Below are 27,841 nucleotides of genomic sequence, written 5' to 3'. Positions count from 1 at the left end.
GAAAATTAATGGTCACGGTTGAAGCTTTGCTGCCTATGAACAATGGTTTAATTCAAATGGCAAGAGGTTTGCATGAAAAGCAATAGGAATTCATTGGGATAATCCCTCACAAATACCGTAGCCTTGTGTGATCTATGAGGAGCTTTGTTCTAAAATACGGTACAAAACACACACTACATTTGCAATATCCTAGTTTTTAAAGTTGAATTTCAAAATATTTTCAGAATAGATTTAATGCTCTTTTGAATGGAAACAGCCTATCAATATATCTGTATACCCATCTATTCCTGTCTTTAATATTTTAGAAGCAAAGAATATGCAGAAATCTGATGCCAAAAATAATCCAGATACTGATTGTGAGTCTGCTGCAAAGAGGCTGAAATATGACTCTGTAGGTCAGAGGTTCTCTGTGTAAATGGAAGGAAACTAGCATGTTCTCTGTCTATTGTATTTCCTTGCATTCCTACAGATGTGGCACAGACCACTAGACTGTACCCAGTCTCTGTACACAGATGTCTCCTGGTGATGGGCATACACTGCATGGCATAGAGGCATTGTTTACATATCTGTGATATCTGCTCTTATACAATATAAAATAAAGCCCAGACAGTACTTTCCTCAGGTTTATATACAGTCAGCTGACCGTCACTGCATGGGGCTAGTTTTATTCCATTCTCCAATCTGTTGCTGATTTTGATGAAATTGATGAGGACGTATTGTACATTGTTGTTGTTCTTAGGTAACTGATTTAAATGAAATTGAAAGTGTATAAAAAAATTTTTTGTCTGTGTTTATGCGGGATGCATCTGGAAATGTCTGGCAACCCAGCTAGGCTAAGTTCACACCACCCCTGTTTCCATTGTTCTGATCTGTCTTAGCAGAATGCCAGATAGAACTGATTCCATAGACTTTAATGGGATATGTCAGGTTTCTGTTCCATGCACAGTTTTACCAATCAAAAAGTGGGTGAAGTTAATAAAAAAACATGGAATCTGTTCTGATGTTTTTTCTGGTAACAGATATATTAATTCTTATGGGAACAATTCTTGCATCAGTTATGAAAAAGCCCATTTTTTTGTCTGGTTTCAGATCTACATTGTCTGACAGGTCAAACATGTTACCTGTTGACTTGTAGAAGTAAAAACCCTATTACATGAGACTCTTATGGACCAACAGATCTGCAGGATTAAAAACCATTATTATTTGGCTCTATGTATTCCCATGTAATAGGGGTTGTGTTCCTGACAATAATGGCTGAAATATCCAGTGATTGTTCATGCGTCCCTGTCTGCACTATAATGGAGCCATTATAGGCTCTTTAAATGAGCATCAGCGCTTGCATCAGGCATGGCTCTGCCTGTGTCATTCTATCCTTACACAATGGCTTACTATATAACTTTCAGTAGTTCTGCTACTCTATAAAATGATATGCACTAGTTCACTGATTTACCTTCAGAAGAGATACAGAGGCATTGTCTATTAGAACACCCAGGGAAGGCTGGTCATGTGATATAGCCAACAACATGCAAAGCAAAGAGTCATTTGTCTCGGAGGGGGATCCTGTTGCTCTCAAGATAGGTAGCCTATAATTATCTTCTCTTACAAGCAGCCTAGTATAGACCTGAACTTCTAGAATAGAGAAAAACCTTCTCAATAAAAAATAAAAAAAAAAACCTCTAGAACTAAAACCAGCATTTGCATTGTAGTAACAGTTAGGTACTGACTGTAAGAGCCCTGTGCTCTGTATGGGATAAAGTGATTGATTCTCTTGCTGCGGTCCTGGAAAAGTTTATTTTAGGTCAGGCTTTCAGCTCCATGCCACACACTTGCCTCTCACTCTTTATACTTTGTTAAATTTTATGATGGAAACCTGAATGGTGTGATGCAGTACTGAACACAGTCCTTGCTGTTCCACATGGTTCAGAATTGACTTTGGCATTTATTCAGTTTTGTTGTTCAGTGACATTGCAGCCTGCACTAAGGAACAGCAGGTAACTTATTTCACTTATGGCCTCCCTAGTTTTCACTTGGCCAAAAACATTGAAGCATTTTTTGTACTCCAGTGCCTTGTGTACTCTCCAATGAATCGATCACTGTTTTGTAGCTGTCAGCTCAGCCAAATCCTTCCTTGTGTTATAAACCATGATAAGTTGTAGATCCTTCTCGTATCCTAGTGTCTGTGGCCACCTTTTGTACTACACAGTCTAGTCACATTCTTATGACTACTTCCTAAGGAGGTCACGTTGAGATGTGCAATAGGCTACCTGGGCATAAATGCCTGGGTGATGGTGGTGCTATGTAAGGATGTATTATTACTATTGTTATTATTATCATTGTTATCATAATCCCTCCTCTGTTACTCCTCAGCAGGAGATTGTCTCTACTATATGGGGATTGTGAGCTTACTGTAAGTAATAGGAGAGAGAGTGCTGCCTTTAGTAATGAGGGATACTTGCTTTTCTAAATATTGTGACACTGATATTGTGATCGTAGAACAAGCACATGACCACTGCATCCCTCTGTGTAAAGGCGGTAGGATGCTTGGGAAGCTGACATCTGAAAACCATACAAGCATTAATAATTCAGAATTACCAAAGTGCAAAATGATATATAACCTGGACGTGTAAGCAGGAAACAACCAATAAAAACATTATTTACTACTAAGGGGAACTTTGTCCCTGTAATAGCGAGCCAGAATTTCCTTATTAGAGGCATATGTACTCTGACCTTGGCATCCGTAAGTTTCTGTTCCCAGAACCACCTTGCAAATAGTATACTTTTTGAATGATTGAGCTCTGCTAGGGGCAAAGGGGTGGTACGTGGCGAGGTTGTCTTTAGCCCATGGGTGGGGTAATGGATTGGATGTACGTGGTGGCAGTCTGTAGGCTTCTGCTTTGTGTGAAGGGCTGGTATCTGTAGCTCCTATACAGCGAGTGATGCTGTATGGGAAAATGACTCCATCTAGCTTACAGTTATATAATGTTTTGTAGCAGGACTTCATTTTGGTGAACTAACCCTATTGCCAAGCTTGTAAAATTCTTTGACGCTATTCTTTCAAGCAATGTTTTTTTTTTTTTTTTTTTTTAAATCTATCTCTAATTTTATAAGAAATGTTAATGACACTTTAGTGTGTTGGCAGCTTGTCGTTCTGAATTATCCCTCTAAATAGGATCAATGGGAATGAGTTTGTTACGTGTAATTACATGTATTGACTTTTGCTGTTAAATCACTGAACTGTGCAACCGATGCGCTCTTTAATGTTGCTATCCATAGACAGGGAATAAGGACGCATTATAGCAGATGATAAATGGGCATAATCTTTACACGTCTTCTAAGTGCCTGGTTCCTCCCTAATTGCTGAACACCATCCTTATAGAACATTAAGTGTGTAGTAAATTTGGATGGGAAATTGGTTGTGGTAAGTTAATGACATTTTACCTGAATGTATACAGTACATTGGTATAAATGGTTAGCTGGAGTCCTAATGAAGAATCTATGGAGTGTGTCAACCTTGATTGATTGTTTTATTTATTTTTTATACAGTTTATTTTTTTTTACATGTTTCAAGTAGCAGCAAAATAATATTTGGAAATGATCTTATTCCTCTTTTTGGGCCGCCAAGAAGAGTTATGGGTATGGAATGTAATAGCGCCTTACTGAAAGATTTATGCATTACGTATTAACCCATGTAGCAGTCCTTACTCCCTTTTTACTTATAACCTGTTATATGTATAAATAGTTCCGGTTGATTATATCTGTACACCACAGTAAGTTTTCTCCAATATATATTTAACCTGCAATGTGACTATAGAGTTAACAGACGTATTATTCATAAAAAGAGTCCTCTTTGTAGTAGATGCTATTTTATTAAGGAAAACAAAGCACAGATTCCTGTAGTGCTTAGAGACCAGCCGCATATTTATATAATCGTGTACTACATAGAGAGTGCCAAAATGGAGCTGTGCCAGCCTGATGAAATCATATTCCTCATATTCCTGGAGATAAATGGCAGAACCATTGCCCAGGCAGCAGTGGAGCTGAAATCTTTTAAGGGCCCATTCATTTTACTGTCAAAGAAAAAAAAAAGTAGTAATGCAAACTGTAAATTGTGTAAGTAATATCTGAAAGAGCAAAATGTGGGGGACGCAACACCTGAATCTCACATATTTGTATTACAGAATATTTGTGACTCCAAATCCTCCAACCAACATATAGCGTCAGTGGCTGGCAGTCATTTCTTTCATAGTATAGAATGAAGGTGCATATTCATTATATTAATGGCAGTAATAAAACAAAATATCTTACTTGTGAATATCATTAAGGTAATCCGAGAAGATCAATGGCCTAGTGAGGCTCTCATATATAAATGGAACTTTATATTCATCAGCCGCGATGGAGATATATCACATGGAATGTCAAAAGGCTGCATGTGTTGTTTTTTTTCTCTCAAAAATATTAAACCTATAATGCAGTGCTTATGTGGAATATATGTGGGAAGGTCTTAACTATGTGATGTTGTCATGGACTCCATCCTAAAGAGGGACGGTCACATTGAATATGCAGTCTGATCTGCCAACATAATGTTGCAGAGTAGCTTGGTATAGTTTTCAGTAGAACCTGTAATTAAAGGCCCTTTAACAGGGACTTGTTATCACTAACCGTTGTTCTTAGGAACACACATTCAGCTGATAATCAGGGCAGTGCCCAGTGAGCCCACTTGTCACCTGGTTTGATTCTTTTGTCTTGCAGTACAGCTCTGATCATGGTTATCAAATGCATAGCTGTCTGTGAAACCAGAGATGTGCGGCCAATGACAATTGCATGTTAATGGCTGCACAATTTATCATGCCTTGTAAAGGCACCGCAAGCGAGCGCTGATCTCACTGATCAGCACTTGTGTAAAGCCGTACGCTACCAGATATCGGGCCATGTAAACCCTTATTAACCTTAATTCCTGGCTGTAAATTCATTCTGCCTGTAGAAGTCCAGTAGGGGGGTACCAATCAGTGGCATTTCTTTTTGTATGTACACCTATAGGGGCAGCCTCTCAGTCACGGTGTAGGACCACGTTGCGTAAAATGAGCAGAAATGTAAATGAATAAGTTATGAAACCCTCTAAGAGTCTGTGCAGCTCCTCACACTCTACATGCTGCCGTGATAGCATTTCCACCAGTAAAGAATTGATCAAAAGGTCATAATGGTAACTCAGACACAGTTGATCAGCAGTGAACTTGACTTACTGCTGTAAATAACATGGAACCCGGTCTTTACAAGCTCAACATTTATTCCAATAAAATAATAGAAGTAAAGTCTGCGCTTTTAGTGGCTTCTAATAAGCGTGTGACACAGAGATCCTGTCAGCTATAGCATCAGGGAGTTGTCTCATAAAGAAGATGGTGTGCATCTTGTGAGCTTATGTTATAGCACTAAGGGTACAAACACACACACCGTATATGCAGCAGAAACGTAGCAGATACGCAGCAGATCTGCAGCAGATTTGATGGTGCAGATTTGATGCTGTGTTCAGTTATTTAGCTCTAATCTGCTGCGTATTTGCTGCGTATCGCATATCGTAAATACACTGCGTATACGGTGTGTGTGTGTTTGTACCCTTAGGGTATAAACCCACACACCGTATACGCAGCAGGTATGCAACAAATACGCAGCAGATTTGTTGGTACAGATTTGATGCTGTGTTCAGTTATTTAGATCTAATCTGCTGCGAGTCTGCTGCGAATCTGCTGCGTATCGCAGCAGTAAATACGCTGCATATACGGTGTGTGGGTTTATAGCCTAAGACACAAAAAGCAGCCCTTTGGCTTAAACCCTGCTCACCTGGGGGAGGAGGGGTGGCCTCCTCGGTGCCATATTAGGCCAGCGCTGAGGCCTAAATCATCATACAAACCTACAAATCTTTTTGTCTGATATCCTGCTAAAATACACAATACAAATCTACATCTGCTCTGAGCAGGTGCAGACTCGTCGCGCAATGCCTGTGCCAGGCACAGGACTGGCCGGCCATACTAAGGGGTCAGGGCTTTTGTTATCAGACAGAGTGATGAATGTAGGCAACATGGACATGGACATGCAGTTCACTTGTGGTTTCTGAGTTGTAACAACTCTTCAAAATTAAAAATATATTTATATATTATAACTTAGCAGGATTTTTTTCACACCCTTAGGCTGGGTTCACACTACGTATATTTCAGTCAGTATTGTGGCCCTCATATTGCAACCAAAACCAGGAGTGGATTAAAAACACAGAAAGGCTCTGTCCACACAATGTTGAAATTGAGTGGATGGCCGCCATATAACAGTAAATAACGGCCATTATTTCAATATAACAGCCGTTGTTTTAAAATAACAGCAAATATTTGCCATTAAATGGTGGCCATCCACTCAATTTCAACATTGTGTGAACAGATCCTTTCTGTATATTCAATCTACTCCTGGTTTAGGTTGCAATATGAGGACCACAATACTGACTGAAATATACATAGTGTGAACCCAGCCTTAAAGTGACTGTACCACCAGGCCCAGGCTGAAGCACTGGAGGCGGGCCGACCCACCCTTAGTGGGAGGAAACCCCAGCCCCTCCATTATAGGGTTCCATTGATTCTCATGGAGTCACGTCATGGAGGGGCTGGAGTTTCTTCCCACTGGGGGTGGGTCGGCCCGCCTCCAGTGCTTCAGCCTTGGTCTGGTGGTACAGTCACTTTAACATTAAGAGTATAAACCCACACACCGTATATGCAGCGTATTTACTGCTGCGATACGCAGCAAACTCGCAGCAGATTAGATCTAAATAACTGAACACAGCATCAAATCTGTACCAACAAATCTGCTGCGTATTTGTTGCGTATCTGCTGCATATACAGCGTGTGGGTTTATACCCTAAATGGGTTATCCTCAATTCAAAAAACAGCACCCCCTTTGTCCTTGTCATTGGGTGTGGTATTGCAGCTCTGTTCCATTGAAGTGAATGGAGCTGAATTGCAATACCACGCACAACCTAGACATGGGGGTGGTGCTATTCTTTCAGGAATATAGTTGTATTTTTGTATCCTGGATAGCCCCTTTAAAGAAGTGATTCTACATATAAACTTGTAAGCAGCAGACATGCTAGAAGAATACCCTACCCTATATAGGTGAGAGTGGAGAAGATGTGCACTTCACTTTTGGTCCGAGAAGAAATGTTAGGTTCTGAGTGTTCCGTATATTGGACCCAGATTTTTCTGGCTCTTAGTGCACAGCGTGGCCGCTCTGTCCTCTGTCCTGTTGTAGCTTGGCTTTTGCTGGCCTTTGTCAGTGCAGCTGTTCTGTTGGATGGTAACAAGTGAAGCAGGTGGGGGAGGGCTGGCGGCTGATGCGAGGTGATTCAGTGTAGTGAATACTGCCTGATTACAGGCTTGTGACACATGGCAATGAGCTGCTTCTTTCAGCATCTTTATCATTATAATACCGTCTTGCTGATGCCCATCTATATAGCGGCGCACTGATAATTGCCAGTGATTGCGTTCCGCATAATTAAACAGCTTCCTCCTGATCATGGAGATGATGAGATCTGTGGTGGATACGCATAGCTTACCTTCACAACAACAAGGGGAGGGCTCATTCTCCCAGTTTTGCAACATCCAGCACTGTAGAGTAATACATGACTCAAACTGGTAATAAATATAGCAATAAATCAGTAATAAAATTGGCGATCACATCGGGCTGCTGTCTGCCACTGTAGAAAGCATTGTCTCATATGCTTAGCGGAGTCACACAAGGCTAGGTTCGCACTGTGTGCAGCATATGTCTGCAGATGACTAACATCCATAAGCTGCCATTTTCCCAGCTGAAGCCAAAAGACTATCCACTTGATCTCCAATTAGTTGGTATATCAGTATACCTTTTTTTGCTATATATGTTTATTGCCTCTGTATAGGACAGAACAGTAAAAATAGGCAGTATAGAATGGGAGCCTATGGGTGACTGATTCCACTATTTGCCTGTACGTACGGTACGTCAGGTTCTTCTCCCATCACATACTAACATTTGTGTTTTTTCAGATTGGCAGACGGTCTGTATATGTTAGATACGTAACATTTAGTGTGGGTTCATACATGGCGGGAATCATGACAAGCTGACTTCCCTTTTTGTAACCTACAAGTACTGCGAAGGATCTCAGTCACCCATTTTCTTAGTAAAGCATGTCTGTGGAGTTGTGGGGAAGAACAAAATTACAGGAATTGTCTTTACTTTTTGTGTTACAATGACTGGAATTCTGAATATGTAAGAAACCATACAAGTCTCATGGAATCCACACCATCAATAATCCAGGTGCAGGATGAATACATTGCGCTGCTCCAAGGGGAAGACTCGTGTTTCATCTTTGCTTCACTGGCAGATACTATGCTGTCATTCATTCTCTCATTGTTAAATGTCTCTAAATTAATCATATTTCTAAAGGGAATGTTACTTTGTGTAAAGATGTAAATGTTCACTCCCTTTTTCTTCATTTCCAGCTCCCTGCTGACTTCACCAAGCTGCACATTACAGACAGCCTACATCCCCAGGTGACCCAGGTGTCCTCCAGTCATTCAGGATGTAGCATTACTAGCGATTCTGGGAGCAGCAGCTTGTCTGACATCTACCAGGTAGGAGATCATGTGGTGTTTAAGCTGTATATGCCATCAGAAACTCATTCATGGTGGTGGTCCTGTGGAGAAAACTTCTGGATGACTTTTTATGGTCTTAGAAAGCATCTTATGATGTATCCGGAATATGGTACTGGTGGTTATCTGAAGTAGTTTTCAGCAGCTCTTTTGTGAATGATCTCACATCCCTTAAAATCCAAGACTGTTATATGTCCCTATTTACTGCATAAATGTATGCTATTAAAACCATACCTTTTTCGTATAATGTGTTTCAATTGCAAACACATACAACAACGCATACATTTCTTTCGCAGGGGTAGAAACATATGGCAAAAAGTATGCAGATACACAACACACTTGAATATGCTTCTCCATAGAAATGGCTATGGTAATGTATAGGTTTTAGTCTGTTTTTTTTTTTTTTTTTTTTTTTTTTTTTTTTTTTTTTTTTAAACATAAGGGCGGGTTCACACTACGGAATTCTCGCGGACAATGTCCGCGGAATTCAGTCAGCTGTCCGCCCGCACGGGCACTCGCTTTTCCCCCGGCTCCATAGACACCATTCTATGGGCCGGCGTATTCCGCGATCCGCTAAAAGAAGTGACATGTCTTTTTTTCAGCGTATAGCGGAATACGCCGGCCCATAGAATGGTGTCTATGGGGCCGGCGGAAAGGCGCCCAGATGTGCGGGTGGACAGCTGACGGAATTCCGCGGACATTGTCCGCGAGAATTCCATAGTGTGAACCCGCCCTAACACAAAAATAAAGATTTATGTGAATCTAGCATAATAAAAAAAATTTTTTTGCATCCTTCCTAAAGAATCTATAGTATTTTGTGAGGGCTCATGAGAGCTTGTAATACAGGGTGTGTGCTAAGACTTAATGGAGTAGTCCCTATCAGTGTCGGAGGGTAGGAAGGGGTGTACCCTATTTGGCATGCACCACCAAGCTATAGTGAAGGGCTGCGGCTAAGAGCGCATTCCTGGTACCAGTCGTGTTTTTAATAAGGATTGACTTTTACCACTTCTGTCTGTATGCTATAGATTTTTTATAGTGTTGTCTTGAGAGAGATTGATGTTTATTAGTTTTTTATTGATTCGTGTCTATTTTAGACTGCCCATGACAACAATACCCTGTTGTACTGGGGGCGACTAGAGCACTTATGGTTAAAATACTGTTTATATGTTATGAATCATGGCCTCACAGAGATTATAAGGTGGTAGAATAGTTGATGTCAGCCTGCATTCATTCAGCTCATTTTTTATATAGAAATACAGTATATATAATATACCATAATATATAGTATATCATATAGTACCATTTATCTTTGGCAAAACAGATCTATTTAGTTCTACTACCATTTCCCAGGCTCACCTATGTATGAAACCAGCCTGGATGCTTGGATGAGGATTTGATGGTTGGCTGGTTGTGTGTAGTAAGGCACATGAAACCATCGGAATTGTTTACATGGTATATGTTGTCGCCACATCTTGATGGTGTAGGAAGATGGTACAAGCAAACTTCAGCTAAATATATATAAAGAGCTACCAGAAAATTCACATTGAAAGGATTAGGGCTTTATATATGCATGTGGCCATTAAGAAGTGAAAGTGGTAGTAAGTAGTTGTTGTTGTATTAGTAGCTGTTGCAGCCTCCTTCAGCCCATCTTGTGCTGGCAGATGGCTCGCATAGCACTGTCCTGCACTTACAGTCTGTGGGCAGATTGAGAATCTGCTAGTAATTAAATAGCTGCGTGCAGACCGGGCGCCCAAATCCAAGCCTGGCAGATGTAGTGTACCAGGAAGGTCTGTCAGACGCTTTTTGCCAGCTTCCAATGAACTGAAGGGCCTGGCAGGAGAAGGCGGTACAGCTCTGCCTGTGCTACATGGAAAAATCTGCCCTGCCGTCTACTATTAACTTAGATGCAGCAGTAAATCTATTTTTTAGCTGATGATATGGTTCAGAGTCTGTTTCTTTTTGGAGAAACTTGCTGCAAAGGAAAATGTCATTACAGTTGACAAAAGAGGTTGCTGACTTATGACGAGGTTGCTGACTTATGACGTACCCTATCACTTTATGAGGTAGAAATGACCCTTTAAGTATTGTAAATAAGGGCATAATATATATATGAATTCATTCCCACAGAGGGATCTCAGGTTCTGCAGACATCATTGTTTATTATTTTCCTTCATTTTGTGTTACTATCAGGTTGAGGTGAATATGTTGAGATGAATATATATGACTGATCCTCAGATGAGCTGAAGCACTGCCATGTCTGTCTCTTCTTTACCCCTAGCCTTCAAGGACTGCTGTCATGTACGGAGTGTAGAACTATGACAGACTCTTGTTTATAGCCCGGGTAAATCACCCTGGGAACCTAAATGGGGGCTGTCATTTCAAGCTCTTGATATAGTAAAGCTAAACATTTTTAGAGCTGAACAAAACAAATTTGATTTCTGCAGGTACTTAACATTAGCTTGCTGAGACCGCATATGCTAAGTTGCTTCTTCTATGTTTCCCTGAGTTCTTTGCATTGTAATTTATAGGTGGAAATCAGATGATATAAGTTCAATGTGTTTTTAATAAAGATTGGTGTATGTGTTCCATTGGTTTGGGTAGTAGGCACTGGAGGTAGGGTTAATAGCCAGTTAAGGCTGAATAATACTTAATAACAACATATTAGGTTTTGCCGTTACCCTCATGCATATGCAGAGCGCCAGACCAATGGCAGATTAATGGGCTAAAGACCCCCATTTAGCCAATAGAATTTTTCCCCTATGCCAAGTTTATTCTATTAATAACTAATAACACTGTAAAGGTTTTTTCTTCTCTCATTTTGTTTTCTCTGGTATCATCTTGTATTAACAATGGCACAGACAGTAATGGCAGTCATGTGAGGTTGGGATTGTGTGGAGGGAAAATAACACAGACATTTTCTTCATATGTGAATAAATTATGACACTGCATCTTCTGATGGCTCTCAGCATTGATCTCATAACAGGCCTCTTTAAATATTAATCTACCTTCTGAATTTTGTATGGTGAGCGTTTTGCATGGTAAGAACGCTCATTAAGAAAGAGACAGACAGACTTGGTTAAATGAATGAGACAGACTGATTATTGGTTCAGCTCCTGCAGGGTCTCTCGTGTATGGCGCGTGGATGGACAGCATTGAAGCTTTGTACATTCTATTTTATAGTCAGTGCTCTTTGACTCTGCCCATCTCTCTTGGAGATGTCTCGTTCCTTTCTAGTCCTAGCCATCTTGTTTTATTTCGGATTCATTGTCGGCTCTTCTGGAAAAACCTGACTTCATAAGGCCTAGAAATATTCCCGACACAGTATTAGGGGCTAGATGTACCCATCTAAACACGCTTTACACAATGCTATTCCTACACATTTTCTGCGAGCGTGTCCATGAATGTTATAATCTATTAATTGTATTAAATGTTTGCTTTACCTCAAACCAATAAACAGAAAACAGGCTTCCACCTTGTATCATGTTACAGATAAATGATTCATACACCTCTTGACTTCAACTTGCATCGCCAAACCTCAGGACAACACAGAAAAAAAGTATAATGGAAAAAATTGGCCCCTTCTGTGTGTTTGCCCACTTCTGGTTCTGACTAACAGATGCTGATGCATAATATTGCCATGTGTAAATGATATTTCCCATCAAGATTTTAGTGGCAAGAGGCAAACCTATCAGAATCACCTAGCCCTCACTACCTCCTATGATTTCTTAGCTATTGCGGACTGTGGATGTGTTACCTTTACACATCATATTCTATTCTCTCAACATGGTGAAGTCTTAAGGAAGGTAAAGCGTGTCCTTCGGCTGCACTTGTGACTTGACCTGAATGTAATTGTCATTACCTTGCCTGTACATAGATCATGGCCTGTCTCAGGAGCAGCTGAGGACAGACCTCGGCGGTCTATAATGTATGCTCTGTTTAGCGGTGGCAAGATTCTGCTTCCTGAATATGATCGTGTGTTGCCATAAAGCATTTTCTGATGGGCAATGTTGTTGCAAATGCAAAGTCACTAGGGCTTTTTGCATTTAGAAAGAGTGACGTCTACTCTAATTGCCTACATATAAGAATGGGGATGGCAAGTAAGGACACCTTTCAGTACAGACTACTGTCTTTAACAGAGATGTCTGCCCTGTACAGACACATTAAAACTAAAATCATAGCTAAAGGAGTTTGCAAAGTACTGCATGACCAGTCCAGGAGCCCATATGACTTTTTACAGTAGCCAAAAATAAGACCTTTTTTTGTTAATCTAAGAACGATCCAAAGCTTTAGGGTGAGTAGATACATCACATACTTTTGGAGTAATTTCAGTTGTGGAATCTCCTCCATATAATAAACATGCTGGAGATTCTCTGATCAGAAACAGGTCCTGTCTTCTGGAAATGCAGACGATGTGTACTAAGGATTCCATTCATTCCCATTCAGAATGGAATCCTTTATCCATTATTAGAAAAACATAGCTGCTTTCTTCCAGAAACTCTCTTTGGGTGTGCTTTTGCAGCTCCGTTCTTTTGTAGTGAATGGAGCCAAGCCATACCACACACACTACATTTTACTACTTTTTTGGAACACTACAGATAAGCTTTTCTAATCCTGGATAACCCCTTTAATGTTTCCCACCATATGATGGTGAAGCAATTATATAGTGTGTGTGTCTCTTTATGCCATCAGAACAACCTGATATCCTTGAATCATTAGGAACATTTCCATACTTGGATAAAATTAAACTTTTATATTGATCAAGAAACAAAAAATATGTTTAATAAAATCAAATGTTCCTTTAAAAGAGAAGTCCAGGGTCCGACATTTAGATAGGAAGTTGCTGAACATAACAACGGGTACTTCTCCCCAGCTCCAGCGCTGGGTTCCGCTGTCCTCCACTCTAGTTCTCTGTCTGAGCGGGGAACCAGGACGTGATGTGTCAGACCTGCTCAGCCAGTCAACGGCCATAGCGCGGTGTCTGATATTTTCATCCACCTCCCCTGCTGTTTTAAAAAAAAAATGTCAGACCCCTGACTTCTTTAATTTGTTATGCTATTATCCATGAATACTTAAATACTACATTTAGGGGTTAGAGGGTGTTTGAAAGTTATTTATTAGCCATGACTACCTAGAAAGAAATGAGAGCGTCTGGCAGTGCAGATCTATTGACCATTGGTCCACTATGTCTTCAGCAGCAGTGGAATTGCTGTCATCTGTTTTTGATAATCTTAATATTATTCATCCATAGCAATGTCAGGAAGGTCTGCAGGTGATTTATTGATGCCAGGGGTTCATAGCAAATGAATGACGTATTGCATTTCATTAACCTTCAGGGCTTGTACTATATTTTAGCATCTGGAGGGGTTGCCATCTGGTTTGGAAAGACTTTTCAGAGAAAATTTCTCTGTTTGTCAACATTGTTCAATATTGTCAACATTAGGGGAACAATGACCAGATCACCTAAGAATAGAATACATACTGTAGTAGGGGTGCCCACATGGGGCAGATATGCAGTAGAATTTTCACACTATAAATTACCATGTCAGTTTTGATTTTTCGCAGCCTGTGGATGAAATCTATTGAAATCAAATGATTTAAGATGTAATTCACTAGTGGTGTGTTTACACACAGAGAGATTTATCTGACAGATTTTTTAAAGCCAAAGCCAGGAACAGACTATTCACAGGAAACAGGTCATAAAGGAAAGGCAGAGATTTCTCCTCTCTTCAACTCCTTTTCTGGCTTTGGCTTTAATAATTTGTCAGATAAATCTGTCTGTGTAAACACGCCATAAGGATTCTCCAAATCTGAATCAATCTGCAGCCACTGCATGGGAGTAAACCCAAATTGCTTATAGTGTCACTGTTAAATTTTTTTCAATGGTCCAGGCAATTTTAAGAAACTTTGTAATTGGGTTTATTAGGCAAATATGCCATTATCTGCATTCAAAAAGCCTTTTCCCAGGTTTCCACCCCCCCCCCTCATCCACTGCTTATTATCAGGAAATCTGGACTCTTTTACATCAGTCGGACCCTGTCTGTTCTATGGAGGGGGGAAGAGGGAGATTAGTCGGCAGCAGAGAACAAAAGATTACACAGCAGGGAGCTGTGTGAAGCTGGTATTCAGAGGTCAGAGAGGTCAATGCTGATGTCAGAGGAGATAGCCCTGTGATGTAGCTGTTAATTAACTCTTTGTTGTCCTGTTTTGGTGCCTCATCTTTCCCAACCCCTACCCTCTCCAAAGACAATAATGAAGACAGGGGGAGAGCTTTAAACTGCTTCTTCATGATAAAAAAAATGCATTTTTCGGCTAATAAACCCAATTACAAAGTTTCTTAAAATCGCCTGTACTATTGATTTCTTAAAAAAATAAATAAATTAACAACAGTAACAGTTTAAAGACACATTCTGGGCAAACTTGTGTACTCATGTAAGCATGAGATTATAGCCGTTTCCTAATCTCTTTTCTTCATGGCATATAGCAGGATAGTGTGATATAGTGTGCTCATACATTAGGACAACGATGTGTGCAACACTGATCTAAATGTAGTTTTACATTTTGGCCATTAGACTCTTATCTTAATGGTGCGTTTACACAAAGATTTATATGACAGATCTTAGAAGCTAAAGCCAGGAGCAGACTATAAACAGGGAACAGGTTACAAAGGAAACACTGAGATTTCTCCTCTTTTTAAATCCATTCCTGTCTTTGGCTTAAAAAAATCTGTCAGATAAATCTGTGTAAATGCACCCTAACAAAGTAAAGTTTGTTTGATTAGCACTCCAAGTCATCAGGCTATCAGGGCTGCTCTGCTCCCTGCTGCTTCACCCTAGGTTCTGGGGAAAAGGTGGATCCAATTGGATTGGATCCAGCTTTTCCCAGCATCCTGGGAGGAGTGGAAGGAAGCGGAGCAGCACTGATAGCCAGCTGACTTGATGAGCGGAGTGCAGATCAAACGAAGTGCTTCATTTTGTTTAGGGGAGTGATTTGATCATCTCTATTGGCCATATGGCTTCTGTCAGACATGTCCTCTTGGCTACCACTTGGTATGTACTGGTTGTTACATGGAATATAGCCTCTGCAGCTGTGAATAGGCAGTGCTTTTGTAAGGTTACAAGTTGTTGCAGTGTAAATTATCTCTGCATGGTGAAATTACCCTTATGCGTCATCCCTCTAGTTGTGTGTAAACTGCTGAATGTTCCTAGTGCTCATGTAATAAATGGTTGGATGTTTGAAGAGCTGGCTGCAGCAAAGATGTTAACGTTCAGCCACTGAAAGGCTGTCTTATACAGTATCTTGTGTAAAATCAGACTGCTATTGTAAAACATGTGAATTGTGTACATGCATATATCATTTCTATAAAAATTAGGTTTTGTACTTTAGGTATGCACCACTGCTTTTTGTGATAACATTTTATGTTGGACTTTTAATCAGGCCACAGAAAGTGAGCCCGGAGATATGGACCTGAGTGGGCTACCAGAGACTGCTGTGGACTCTGAAGATGACGACGATGAAGAGGACATTGAGAGAGCATCCGACCCTTTAATGAGCCGAGACATTGTACGAGACTGCTTGGAGAAAGATCCCATTGACCGGACAGATGATGACATTGGTAAGCCTTGTTACCGGTAGTTACCGACATCCTCCCTTTTTAATCTTGTTTATTGCTGAGATCCACATGCCTCAGGTAAGGTCAGCATCCAGTAATCAATCACTAAAACTACTCAAAATACTGGGACATGATGAATGGGAAACCTTCATTAATATGTATATGCACAGAATGTACTATGGATTTACCTTGCAGCCTGTCCATGTCCTTGTGATAAGTAATAATCCCCAGTCCCTGGACCTTGCTTTTCATTTTATGTTCGGTGCAGTCCAGGATTTCTGTGTACTCCTTACAAATTACAAATGATCTCATTGCTGTACATTATGTTCCTTACATGGGCGGTCTTGTCTTTTTAATTTTTTTTTTATTTTGTGCTGTCATCCTGTAAAAATCTTATGGTGTGTTTACACAGAAAGATTATCTGACAGATCATTGAAACCAAAGCCAGGAACAGACTATATACAGGGAACAAGTCATAAAGGGAAAAACTTAGATTTCTTCTCCTAAATCTATTCCTGGCTTTGGCTTCAAAAATCTGTCAGAGAAATCTGTGTTTAAACACACCATTAGAGTTTTTTTTTTCCTTTTTACCATTAGAGGTTTTAGTATAAATAATGTTTAAAGAATTTAAAGCTAATTTTATAAAAAGCATCCATATGTACCAGAGGATAGAGCATACATTTCATTGTATGATAGACATCTGACGCCAGAACTTGGTTAACCCACCATAAAATAATTTTTAGTGTTTCTTCTTTTACCTCTTTTACCCGCACTATCCAAATTTACAACCTTGGATGCTTAGCTTTCTTTATAGATCATCTTACTCATTTATTGAACTACTTTTTGCAGAAATGTCTTTCCTGTAAAGTTCAGTGTTGATTGATTTTATTTCTCATAAAAGTGTTGCCTCTCGCTGTGCTGCTGCTTGCATCAAGCAGGCAGCCATTTCCCATCCCAGCATGTTTTTTTAATGCGAAAATAAACTTCAATCCATTTATAAATTCTTCACCTTTAGTACTTAGAATGGGGGTTTAGGTGTGTGTGTGTGTGTGTGTTTGGACCTTGTATGCATCGCTTGCAGAAGGTATTATCCAGGATTCCAATAAGCATAGCTGCTTTCTTCCAGAAACTGCAACACCTCTTTATTGTATTTGTACAGTATTATTAGAAGTCATTATTCCAAAGAGAGATCTCGAACTATTAATTTATTGGTTACTGTTAATATTATGTATTCCCCCCCCCCCCCCCAAATACATTTTATTTTGATAAATAATAATTCTCCCTTGATCTGTGCTCTAGAACAACTCCTGGAGTTCATGCATCAGCTTCCAGCTTTTGCCAACATGACAATGTCTGTCAGGCGTGAACTGTGCGCTGTCATGGTATTTGCGGTGGTGGAGCGGGCAGGAACCGTTGTACTAAATGATGGAGAGGAGGTTAGTGATTCGTTTTTTCATTTTTTCATGAGGGAATGTAATCTGGTATGAGTGGTGGGTATCTGGTTCTTGTGAGTTGTGTGAATTTTAGATAGTAACTGACGTGTGGTCCATCTCAGTCATGGTGCAATACATCATTTACATAAATAAAAGGAGTGGGGGGATTTATCAAAATCTGTGCAAAGGAAGATTATAGCTGTTGCTCATAGCAGCCAACCATATTCCAGCTTTTATGTAAGAAACAATCTGATTGGTTGCCGTGGACAAATACTTGGTTCCTCTGCACAAGATTTGATAGATCTCTCCGACGCTCTTTTAATCACCTTTTCTAATAAATCACTTTAATAGTTGTCTGGCGGCACTGTGGTTGCTTTCTTAAGCCCACAGAGGTGACATAGGAAGAGATGAGCACCTCAGTATGTAAATGTGTTCAGCAGGATTTTAATAGCATTTAATTTAATTTCCGTTTTTTTTCTGGCTCTATAGCTCGATTCCTGGTCAGTCATTTTAAATGGCTCAGTGGAAGTGACATATCCTGATGGGAGAACAGAAATACTTTGCATGGGAAACAGCTTTGGAGTCTCTCCAACCATGGAGAAGGAATACATGAAGGGAGTGATGAGAACCAAAGTGGATGACTGCCAGGTATGTAGGTGAAGATCTGAGCCAGACAGTACAATATCCCTTTGCCTTTGACAGTCTGGCCCTTCATCTTACATTAAAAGGAAAATCCTGTGTATAGCAATCCCCAGCCTTCTCCCTGTAGCTGAATTTAAATGTCAACCATTATTTTAGTTTTTGCTTATCTAAACAAGATTTGTAGCTTTTTGTTACTTAAGTAATGAAAAGGATCTTGCTTATAAAGATGATTTTTATTTCATTCGCTCATTGATTCTGTGTTAATGTCTATGGAGTTATTCTGATGCATACCAGTGATTTTCCCCCGAAAACATAATGGGGTGAATGGGCGTTAAGGTATAACAAGCTTTTTGGCTAACAGAGTTCTTCTACAAAATAGTGGGTTATGCACCTGCACTAGGCTTCAAACAGATAAAGCAATCAGCACTGCTACTGGCTTAATACATTGTTGGTGGTGGATATGTAAATATAATGGTACAGTCAGTTCTTACGGGGGTGCTCGCTCTATGAGGGCAGTATTAGCCGCTAATTTTCAAGGTACTTCAAAGAAGAGACAGAAAGAGGGCACTCGCCCGTTATTTCACTTCTTTATTCTTATTTCATGCAGCCATAATCCATAAGCCGGCACTCGCCGGCGAGGACACCAACCCCCTCCACAGACACGTGACAGCTGTTTTGCACGTTACCTACGTGCTTTCGACTGACGTCAGTTGAAGCACGTAGGTAACGTGCGAAACAGCTGTCACGTGTCTGTGGAGGGGGTTGGCGTCCTCGCCGACGAGTACAGGCTTATGTATTATGGCCACATGAAATAAGAATAAAGAAGTGAAATAACGGGCGAGTGCCCTCTTTCTGTCTCTTCTTTGAATTACTTTGAAAATTATGCACCTGTACTGTTTTTAACTTTTTTTTTTTTTTATTTGTACCATGGATTCAAACATGCTCATAGCTATGAGGGATCTAGTACTTAATATACAATGTTTGTTTGATTTCTTCTATGCTAAATATAAATTCTTTCCACAGTTTGTTTGTATAGCCCAGCAAGACTATTGTCGCATCCTGAACCAAGTGGAGAAGAACATGCAGAAAGTGGAAGAGGAAGGAGAAATTGTCATGGTCAAAGAGCACAGAGAGCTAGATCGGACTGGCACCAGAAAAGGCCACATTGTCATCAAGGTAATAATAAAGCCTGCACCTTCTGGAAGATATCTTCAGCCAAGACCATCGTATTTTTTATTTGGTTAAGCATTGTTTTTGCTAAGTTTTTCCGGTGTTTTGTTACAGATGTTTTTTTTTTCCATTCTATTTTTTTATATTTAAATTAAGTACAGTTTGTTTTGGGTTTTATGGGAAAAAAAGACACCTAAAACACCTGTGAAAGTGGTTTTTTTTTTTTTTTGTAACAGAGCTCTTATGGTAGCCTTTGTTTTAAGCTTTGCGGTTTTGTTGCTTACTGTATCTGTTGACTATGTTTTAATGTTTGTCTGTAGGGAACGGCGGAACGCCTGACAATGCATCTTGTAGAAGAACATTCTGTGGTGGACCCAACGTACATAGAAGATTTCCTCCTAACCTACAGAACATTTTTGTCAAGCCCCATGGAAGTTGGGAAGAAGTTGTTGGAGTGGTTTAATGACCCTAGCCTTAGGGACAAGGTTAGAGGAAATGTTTAAATTGTAAAGGGAAAAAAGTCTGACCTTGTAAAACTGCCGCTTTGAAGGATAATGTAAATTTTCCTAAAGTTGACCCCATTTTTGTAATAGAGTCATGACCCATTTAATATATCTTTAGAGCAGTTGGAGCTCTGCTAGTCTGATAAAAGTGAATGGGACCCAGCTGCGATACCTATCACAGCCACTATGAAAAGTACTGCTTGTGCTAATACAAGCACATGTAAACAATGAAGAAGCTGCATCGCTCACTCAAGCACCATGTACCCTTGAAACAGCTATTTGGTGCAGTGATGATTGTATAAGCAAATCCTAATATTGGTGGAAGAATTGTTTACTGAATGTATACATCTATTTCTTATCTATAAGTGCTGAATGTTGCTCTCCATACATCCCATCCTTTATATTGCAGGTGACTCGGGTAGTGCTGCTGTGGGTAAACAATCACTTTAACGACTTTGAAGGTGACCTTGCTATGACTCGATTTTTAGAGGAATTTGAAAATAACTTGGAACGAGAGGTAACATTTTTCATTGTGTACAGTTTGTGGTTATATGCATATAGTATCAAATAATTTATGTTCAAATATTTTTAATTTGGTATGATTTTAATGCTATTTTCATTTTGCTTTTCAGAAAATGGGTGGACACCTGAGGCTATTAAATATTGCATGTGCTGCCAAGGCAAAAAGAAGATTGATAACACTAACAAAGCCGTCTCGTGAAGCCCCTTTGCCTTTCACCCTGCTGGGAGGGTCAGACAAGGGATTTGGTATCTTTGTTGACAGCGTGGATCCCGGAAGCAAGGCTGTTGAGGCTGGCTTAAAGAGAGGGGATCAGGTATAGTAGACCACCTTCTGTGTGAGAAATCTCTGCTACTGACTGCTGAGAAAGAAAGGGAAGAAAGAGCTAGTTCAATAATTCATGTCAATTAAATCTATTACCTCTACAATTCCTATACATTAAAGGGAAAAAAGCTGCTCCAAACAGTTCTTTCTCAGGAAGGTAAATGTCACAGCTTGGATTATTAATCACATTGAGTTACTTGCCCTTTACTTGTAGATACTGGAGGTGAACGGTCAGAATTTTGAAAACATTCAGCTAACAAAGGCTATGGAAATCCTAAAGAATAACACTCACTTGTCTATTACTGTGAAAACCAATTTGTTTGGTAAGTGGATTGCATGAAAATAATAGTTATTGGAAGTAGCGCGCTCTTGTCTAGGAATATATATTGCAAAATGTGTGATTTTTATAAACACCAGAGCCAAACAATAAAAAATCTTAGGTCTGATTTTCCTGTAAAACATAGTAGCCGTGTGTGTAAATCTATATAAATTATAAACACACTGTGCTGTGAAGTTGGTAAGCCACAGCTCCGACTCCTAAATTTTATCGGGGACCGACATAAATGGCCAATCAGCGGAGCAGAGTTATTTATCTAGTGTAAAGTAGACCTGGCTCAGCAGCTTCCAGAAGTGAATGAGGCAAAGATATAAACCAGATTCTCCTGTGTGTGCAGTGGATGCAGCCAGTCTCCAGCCACCATGTCCTGACTAACTCAAAACTAGAGTAGATGGACCAGGTGGTCTTTTTCTGCTGTCAATCTTCTCTGTTTCTAACTAAATAGTCACCATACATAAAACTGCTAACAACGCCGATACCTGCAATACAGAGGTCAGACATAGGCCCAGATTTATGAGCGTCATCCTGAGGCTTGCAGTAGCGCACAGCAGCTGCCACCCACAGCACTGGATGAGACTTGCTGTACTACGCATGTGCAGCTTGATTAGAGCTTTGGCGTAACGCTTTTCCGTTGACTGAATGAATTTCCCATTTCAATTCAATGAAAGACAAGTCAATTCTTTGGCAATTCATTGAGTCAATGGGACAGACGGAACCACAAGCCGCGTGGACTCCGTCTAATACATCCATTGCTGCCTAATATATCTCATATCCTGACAGGTGCAATTGTCAATGTTATTAACTTCAGCTATCAGTGGTTTTTAAGCTATGGCTAGTGGACATAGATAGATCTATCTATCTCCACTAGCCATAGCTTAAAAACCACTGATAGCTGAAGTTAATAACATTGACAATTGCACCTGTCAGGATATGGGATATATTAGACAGTAAGGGATGTATTAGACGGAGTCCGTGCGGCTTGAGGTTCCGTCTGTCCCAAAGAATTGATATGTCTTTCATTGAATTGAAATGGGAAATTCATTCAGTCAACGGAAAAGCCAAAGCTCTAATCAAGCTGCACATGCGCAGTACAGCAAGTCCCATCCAGTGCTGCGGGTGGCAGCTGCTGTGCGCTACTGCAAGCCTCATGATGATGCTCATAAATCTGGGCCTATGTCAGACCAATAAATTATTTAATTAATTTATGTTTGTAAATGCATGACAGGCATATACTATGTCTGTAAACTTCACCCTTGCTGCGTTCAGACTTTTTCCCTTTGTACATCTTTGTACATACTGTACATCTTATTTTTGGTTTTAACTTTCTCCAGTCTTTAAAGAGCTTCTAGCAAGAATGTTGGAAGAAAAGAGAAATAGTGCCCCACATTTACCCAAAATTGGTGATATCAAGAAGGCCAGTCGATACTCTATCCCTGATCTCGCTGTTGACGTTGAACAAGTTATTGGACTTGAAAAAGTCAGCAAGAAGGGTAAAGCCAATACTGTAGGGGGAAGGAATAAGCTGAAGAAAATCCTAGATAAAACAAGGATCAGCATTCTGCCTCAGAAGCCTTACAAGTAAGGATATCTGTTTGTGGTCTTTTTCTTTTATTGTTGTTGAGAATATTTGCCCTTTGTAGTATTTGTAGTGGTCTTTTGATTAGCATAAAGATTTTAATGAAGACTAAATAGGTTTTTAACAGTTGAGATTATTTGTTACCAATTTAAGGTTTGATCTTAATAGGGGTATTTCAGCCAAAACCATATATCATCTCTCCACTGTATAGATGATAAATGTTACATTGGTTTGTGTCCAACCACAAGGAGCACAGTCTCAGTTGATCAAAGGCAGAAATTTACTGACGACATTAGATGCAACATGTGTTATGCACCAGATCCATGAAGTATGTTTGGCTCTGACAGCTATTATTCTGTTTCCGTGCACACTCCGATGGTGACAGGGTCATAACACAATAAGCAGAAGTGTATAGGTGTGCTGATGCTTGAAAAATACTTGCAGTAAGGCTTAGAACCCCTGCGTATAGAATACAGCCTGTTACTAGTCTCTGCTTCTTCAAGTCCTAAAGTCATAAAAAGTTCATTGTATCATTTGAAGGGCTATTCAATAGCATTCTAGGGCGCTCTTCAAAGTGACTGGGAATAGCTTTTCCTGTAAGCCACACTAAGCCTATCCCAATCACATTGTATTTTCAGATTAAAAAAGCTTCTGGGTTTAAGATTTTTTCTTAAAGGAAATGTGTCATCAGAAAATGAGCTATAGGTTAAATGCAGTGTTATGCGAAACCATCCTGAAATCTTGCAGTTTTTACTCTGAGAACACTTCTCAGCAGTTATCCTAGGCTGGGTCAGAGGTTATTTCAGATGCTTTTTTTTAGATTTTATCAAAAATGGCAGACATGATATTGCAACATACTATGCTGTTTTGTCCACTATAATGCAGTATACCTGACAGACCTAAAGTCAAAGGGGTCTGTGAGACATAGTTCATGTCTGGCATATAAGTGATTCTTTGTTATTTTCCTTGTTCTGTGCCTATAATGAAGCATAGCAGCAGAAATCACAATATTTGTGAACATATCATTTTAATCACAGACGAGATTACTGTGAAAAGTAACACGAATTCATAACACAGGATCAAACAGTTTACAGTAAGCAATGGTCACAGCGCCTTTTCCTCCCCCTCCCTGCAGAGTGACCTGCACACAGGTCACAGAGCATGTCCAGAAAGCTCTTCCATTGAAGTCAGTCATTTCCTCTGTCCATGTGACTACTGTAAAGCTCATATGTAAATGGTGTTAAAAGCTGCTCAGGCAAGATGACCGCTCACATAATCATGTACAAAAACAAGTCTACAGAGTATAAAAACACTAGTAAAAATATGTAGGTGATGCATTCCCTTTGAGTTAATCAGTGGGAAATGGCAATTACTTGTCTAATACTTTGGAATCCTGTGTGTCCGCCTTCTAGCTACATAACGCTGCTGCTTCTGGCTATAGCATGATGCCATATATCTGAAGGAAAGCATCTGTAGCTCCAGGAGGGAGAAGCACCAAGGATACCTCCTAGCACATAACGTCAGGATAATCGCAGTGTTTTCCCTTGCCCCTGCTCACTTCTCGTATGAACTCATATCACTGAACTCACACAGCCCCATTGTCCTTCTGCTTGACATTAATTTGTGGCTGTCGAAATAGACATGGAGGAAATTTACACATGACAGGATTTGTACTTCCCCTTAGCAATTCTCCTGAGTGTCAGGTGAAAACACATTTACAGTACCTTGATGAAGTTCACTGACATTTGATTTTCTGGAAAGCATTATCAGAGCACCATGAGCGGGTTTTATACCTTTCCCCCCTCTCGTACATACATACACAAAGGAGGAACCCTATGCAGCCGTCCACAGGGTTCCAAAGACTCAGTGATAGCATTATTACTTTCCATGCTAAGCTGTTGGGATGGACAATACATAGTGTTGCTGGAAGCGATTTAGAAGAGTAGGAAACATTTCTGCTGTACATTGTGCTTCTGTTTGACAATGCTCTGACAAATCTGTTAGTCTTTGCCAAGGCGTCTCTCATTTTCACAGGAAATGTAGTATTGAATTCTGTGTTTTTCTAGTCAAGTATGATGGGATCCGCAATAAATGCCCCAGACAGAGATGTGTCATAGTAACAGGCCAAGCTAGGAATGTAATGAAACATTTAGTGTAGCTTAGTAAAATAGCTGCACTTTGTTCTGGTTTTATTGTTGCCCAAATTGTTAATTAGATTTGTCATCATTGAGGTCACTCTGCCTGCTCCCAGCACTGGGGTTAATCTACCTGTTCCCAGCACTGGGGTTACACTACCTGCTCCCAGCACTGGGGTTACTCTACCTGCTCCCAGCACTGGGGTTAATCTACCTGTTCCCAGCACTGGGGTTACTCTACCTGCTCCCAGCACTGGGGTTACTCTACCTGCTCCCATCATGGGGTTAATCTACCTGCTCCCATCACTGGGGTTATTCTTCCTGCTCCCATCACTGGGGTTACTCTACCTGCTCCCAGCACTGGGGTTACTCTACCTGCTCCCAGCACTGGGGTTACTCTACCTGCTCCCAGCACTGGGGTTACTCTACCTGCTCCCAGCACTGGGGTTACTCTACCTGCTCCCAGCAACTGGGGTTACTCTACCTGCTCCCATCATGGGGTTATTCTACCTGCTCCCATCACTGGGGTTACTCTACCTGCTCCCATCACTGGGGTTACTCTACCTGCTCCCAGCACTGGGTTTACTCTACCTGCTCCCATCACTGGGGTTACTCTACCTGCTCCCAGCACTGGGTTTACTCTACCTGCTCCCATCACTGGGGTTAATCTACCTGTTCCCAGCACTGGGGTTACTCTACCTGCTCCCAGCACTGGGGTTACTCTACCTGCTCCCATCATGGGGTTAATCTACCTGCTCCCATCACTGGGGTTATTCTTCCTGCTCCCATCACTGGGGTTACTCTACCTGCTCCCAGCACTGGGGTTACTCTACCTGTTCCCAGCACTGGGGTTACTCTACCTGCTCCCAGCACTGGGGTTACTCTACCTGCTCCCAGCACTGGGGTTACTCTACCTGCTCCCAGCAACTGGGGTTACTCTACCTGCTCCCATCATGGGGTTATTCTACCTGCTCCCATCACTGGGGTTACTCTACCTGCTCCCATCACTGGGGTTACTCTACCTGCTCCCAGCACTGGGTTTACTCTACCTGCTCCCATCACTGGGGTTACTCTACCTGCTCCCATCACTGGGGTTACTCTACCTGCTCCCATCCTTGGGGGTTCCTCTTCCTGTACCCAACACTGGGGTTACTGTGTCAGATTGCTTTCCTTTACCAAAAAACATTTTCACCCCTTAACTTTGTGGTGTACATATGTAAAAAATAGGCTCGTCCTTCATTGTCTGCCTTAGATCTGTTGTATGAACTAACATTCTCTATTTCTGTGTTTCCAGTGACATTGGAATTGGGCAGTCCCAAGATGACAGCATAGTTGGTCTGAGGCAAACTAAGCATATGCCCGCCACTCTCCCAGTAAGTGGAACCTTGTCATCAAGTAACCCGGATTTACTGCAGTCTCATCATCGTATCCTGGACTTTAACACCACTCCAGGTGAGAACTCGCTTAATATGTGTCCGATCACAGCCACGTCTCATCTGCTGAGCCCGCTTACCCATCACTAGGCAGTGACATTCTCAAGAAGCTGTGAATGCTGATCTGTCTTCATTAACGCTGTTGATTGCACAAGACATCTCTTAAGCAGCTGCCAACGTGTGCCCATATTTATTTTTCCACTTTTAAGGCTATTTTTAGCAGGCGTAATGATAGAAATGCATTAGTCAGTCATAGACTATAATGAACTGACTTACATTTTTTATCATTCTTTTAAATATCTGCCCTTTTAATCTGTTTTTTTTTCTTCTTTTTTTCCTGCTACATAAAATTTGAGACGAAAATACAGTGGATTGTGCCATATATTTACTGCACAGTCTGCATAAGAATATTGAATGGGAATCTAACCAGAGGGCAGATTTTTTGCAGTGGAAAATTCATAGTATCTCTGCAGGTTAATCGGCAACAGATCATGCAGAATTCTTGCTGGTTTCAGTGCGGATTGCACAAATATTAAAATAGTGCATTTGAAGCTGACTTTCTTTCCACAGTAAAATTCTCAGCAAAGACTTTTTGTGCATTTCTTGTGGATTTTGACTTCCACATTCAATTAAATGTGGAAAATCCTCATTGTATATTTGGTATGTTTTAAAGGAGAATTTTTATCTAAGTATTGCATTGCCCCCCGAAAGTTACTGCTGATGCAGTAGTAAGTGCAGGGAAAAGGCACTTTATAAGCATTTCGCGTAATAAGTGTATAATGGTGATTTGTATAACTTTTGGGGCGCAATGCAATACTTAGATAAAATTTTTTGCCAGACTTCTTAAGGTATTTTTTTATAATTTTGTTTTATGACTATACTAATGAAAGGTTAGGTTAGATCCTTCTGTAAAATATGTAAATGAATGAAACAGAATGTGTGACTATGGTGTTTACTTTAGTCCCCTATTTGCAGTTAACCTAGATCTCATCTGCTGATCTGTTGTGCTCTGCCACAGAAAGCAGTCATTAAAAGGGCTGTAAACCACTGTTTATGCTATAAAGTGTGTGTATATGAATATAGATATAAATGTGTGTAGATTGTAATTTTTTGTCTTGGTATTAAAAGGGTTGTCCAGCGAAAATCATTTTTCTTTCAATCAACTAGTTTTAAAAAGTTATATAGATTTGTAATTTACATCTATTTAAAAAAATCTCAAGTCTTCCCCTACTTATCATCTGCTGTATGTCCTGCAGGAAATGTTATTCTCTTTTCAGTCTGATACAGTGCTCTCTGTCAACATCTCTGTCTAGGACAGGAACTGTCCAGAGCAGGAGAGATTTTCTATGGGGATTTTCTACTGCTCTGGACAGTTCCGGTCTCGGACAGAGATGTTGACAGAAAGCACTGTGTCAGACTCAAAAGAAAATAACTGTTCCTGCAGGACATACAGCAGCAGATAAGTTTGGAAACACTTGAGATTTTTAAATAGAACTAAA

At 40.4% G+C, this 27,841-nt stretch overlaps 1 protein-coding gene across 12 annotated transcripts in view; it reads left to right on the top strand.

Moving 5' to 3' along the window:
- RAPGEF2 (Rap guanine nucleotide exchange factor 2) overlaps nucleotides 1-27,841 on the top strand; it is a 211,231-nt gene that overhangs the window by 167,246 nt on the left and 16,144 nt on the right. For all 12 annotated transcript variants that reach the window (XM_069977841.1, XM_069977847.1, XM_069977844.1 and 9 more), the window contains 11 exons: nucleotides 8,511-8,642; nucleotides 16,095-16,272; nucleotides 17,569-17,705; nucleotides 18,192-18,350; nucleotides 19,368-19,520; nucleotides 19,835-19,999; nucleotides 20,427-20,534; nucleotides 20,650-20,853; nucleotides 21,076-21,184; nucleotides 22,530-22,776; nucleotides 26,204-26,361. In XM_069977841.1, the coding sequence (XP_069833942.1) occupies nucleotides 8,511-8,642; nucleotides 16,095-16,272; nucleotides 17,569-17,705; nucleotides 18,192-18,350; nucleotides 19,368-19,520; nucleotides 19,835-19,999; nucleotides 20,427-20,534; nucleotides 20,650-20,853; nucleotides 21,076-21,184; nucleotides 22,530-22,776; nucleotides 26,204-26,361 (1,750 nt within the window). The remainder of the gene's footprint in view (nucleotides 1-8,510; nucleotides 8,643-16,094; nucleotides 16,273-17,568; nucleotides 17,706-18,191; nucleotides 18,351-19,367; nucleotides 19,521-19,834; nucleotides 20,000-20,426; nucleotides 20,535-20,649; nucleotides 20,854-21,075; nucleotides 21,185-22,529; nucleotides 22,777-26,203; nucleotides 26,362-27,841) is intronic.

The sequence above is a fragment of the Dendropsophus ebraccatus genome, chromosome 7 (genome assembly GCF_027789765.1).
Source record: "Dendropsophus ebraccatus isolate aDenEbr1 chromosome 7, aDenEbr1.pat, whole genome shotgun sequence".
In the NCBI taxonomy this organism is placed as follows: Eukaryota; Metazoa; Chordata; class Amphibia; order Anura; family Hylidae; genus Dendropsophus; species Dendropsophus ebraccatus.
The sequence above is the reverse complement of the archived record's forward strand: the minus strand, read 5'-3'. Positions and strand labels throughout refer to the sequence as shown.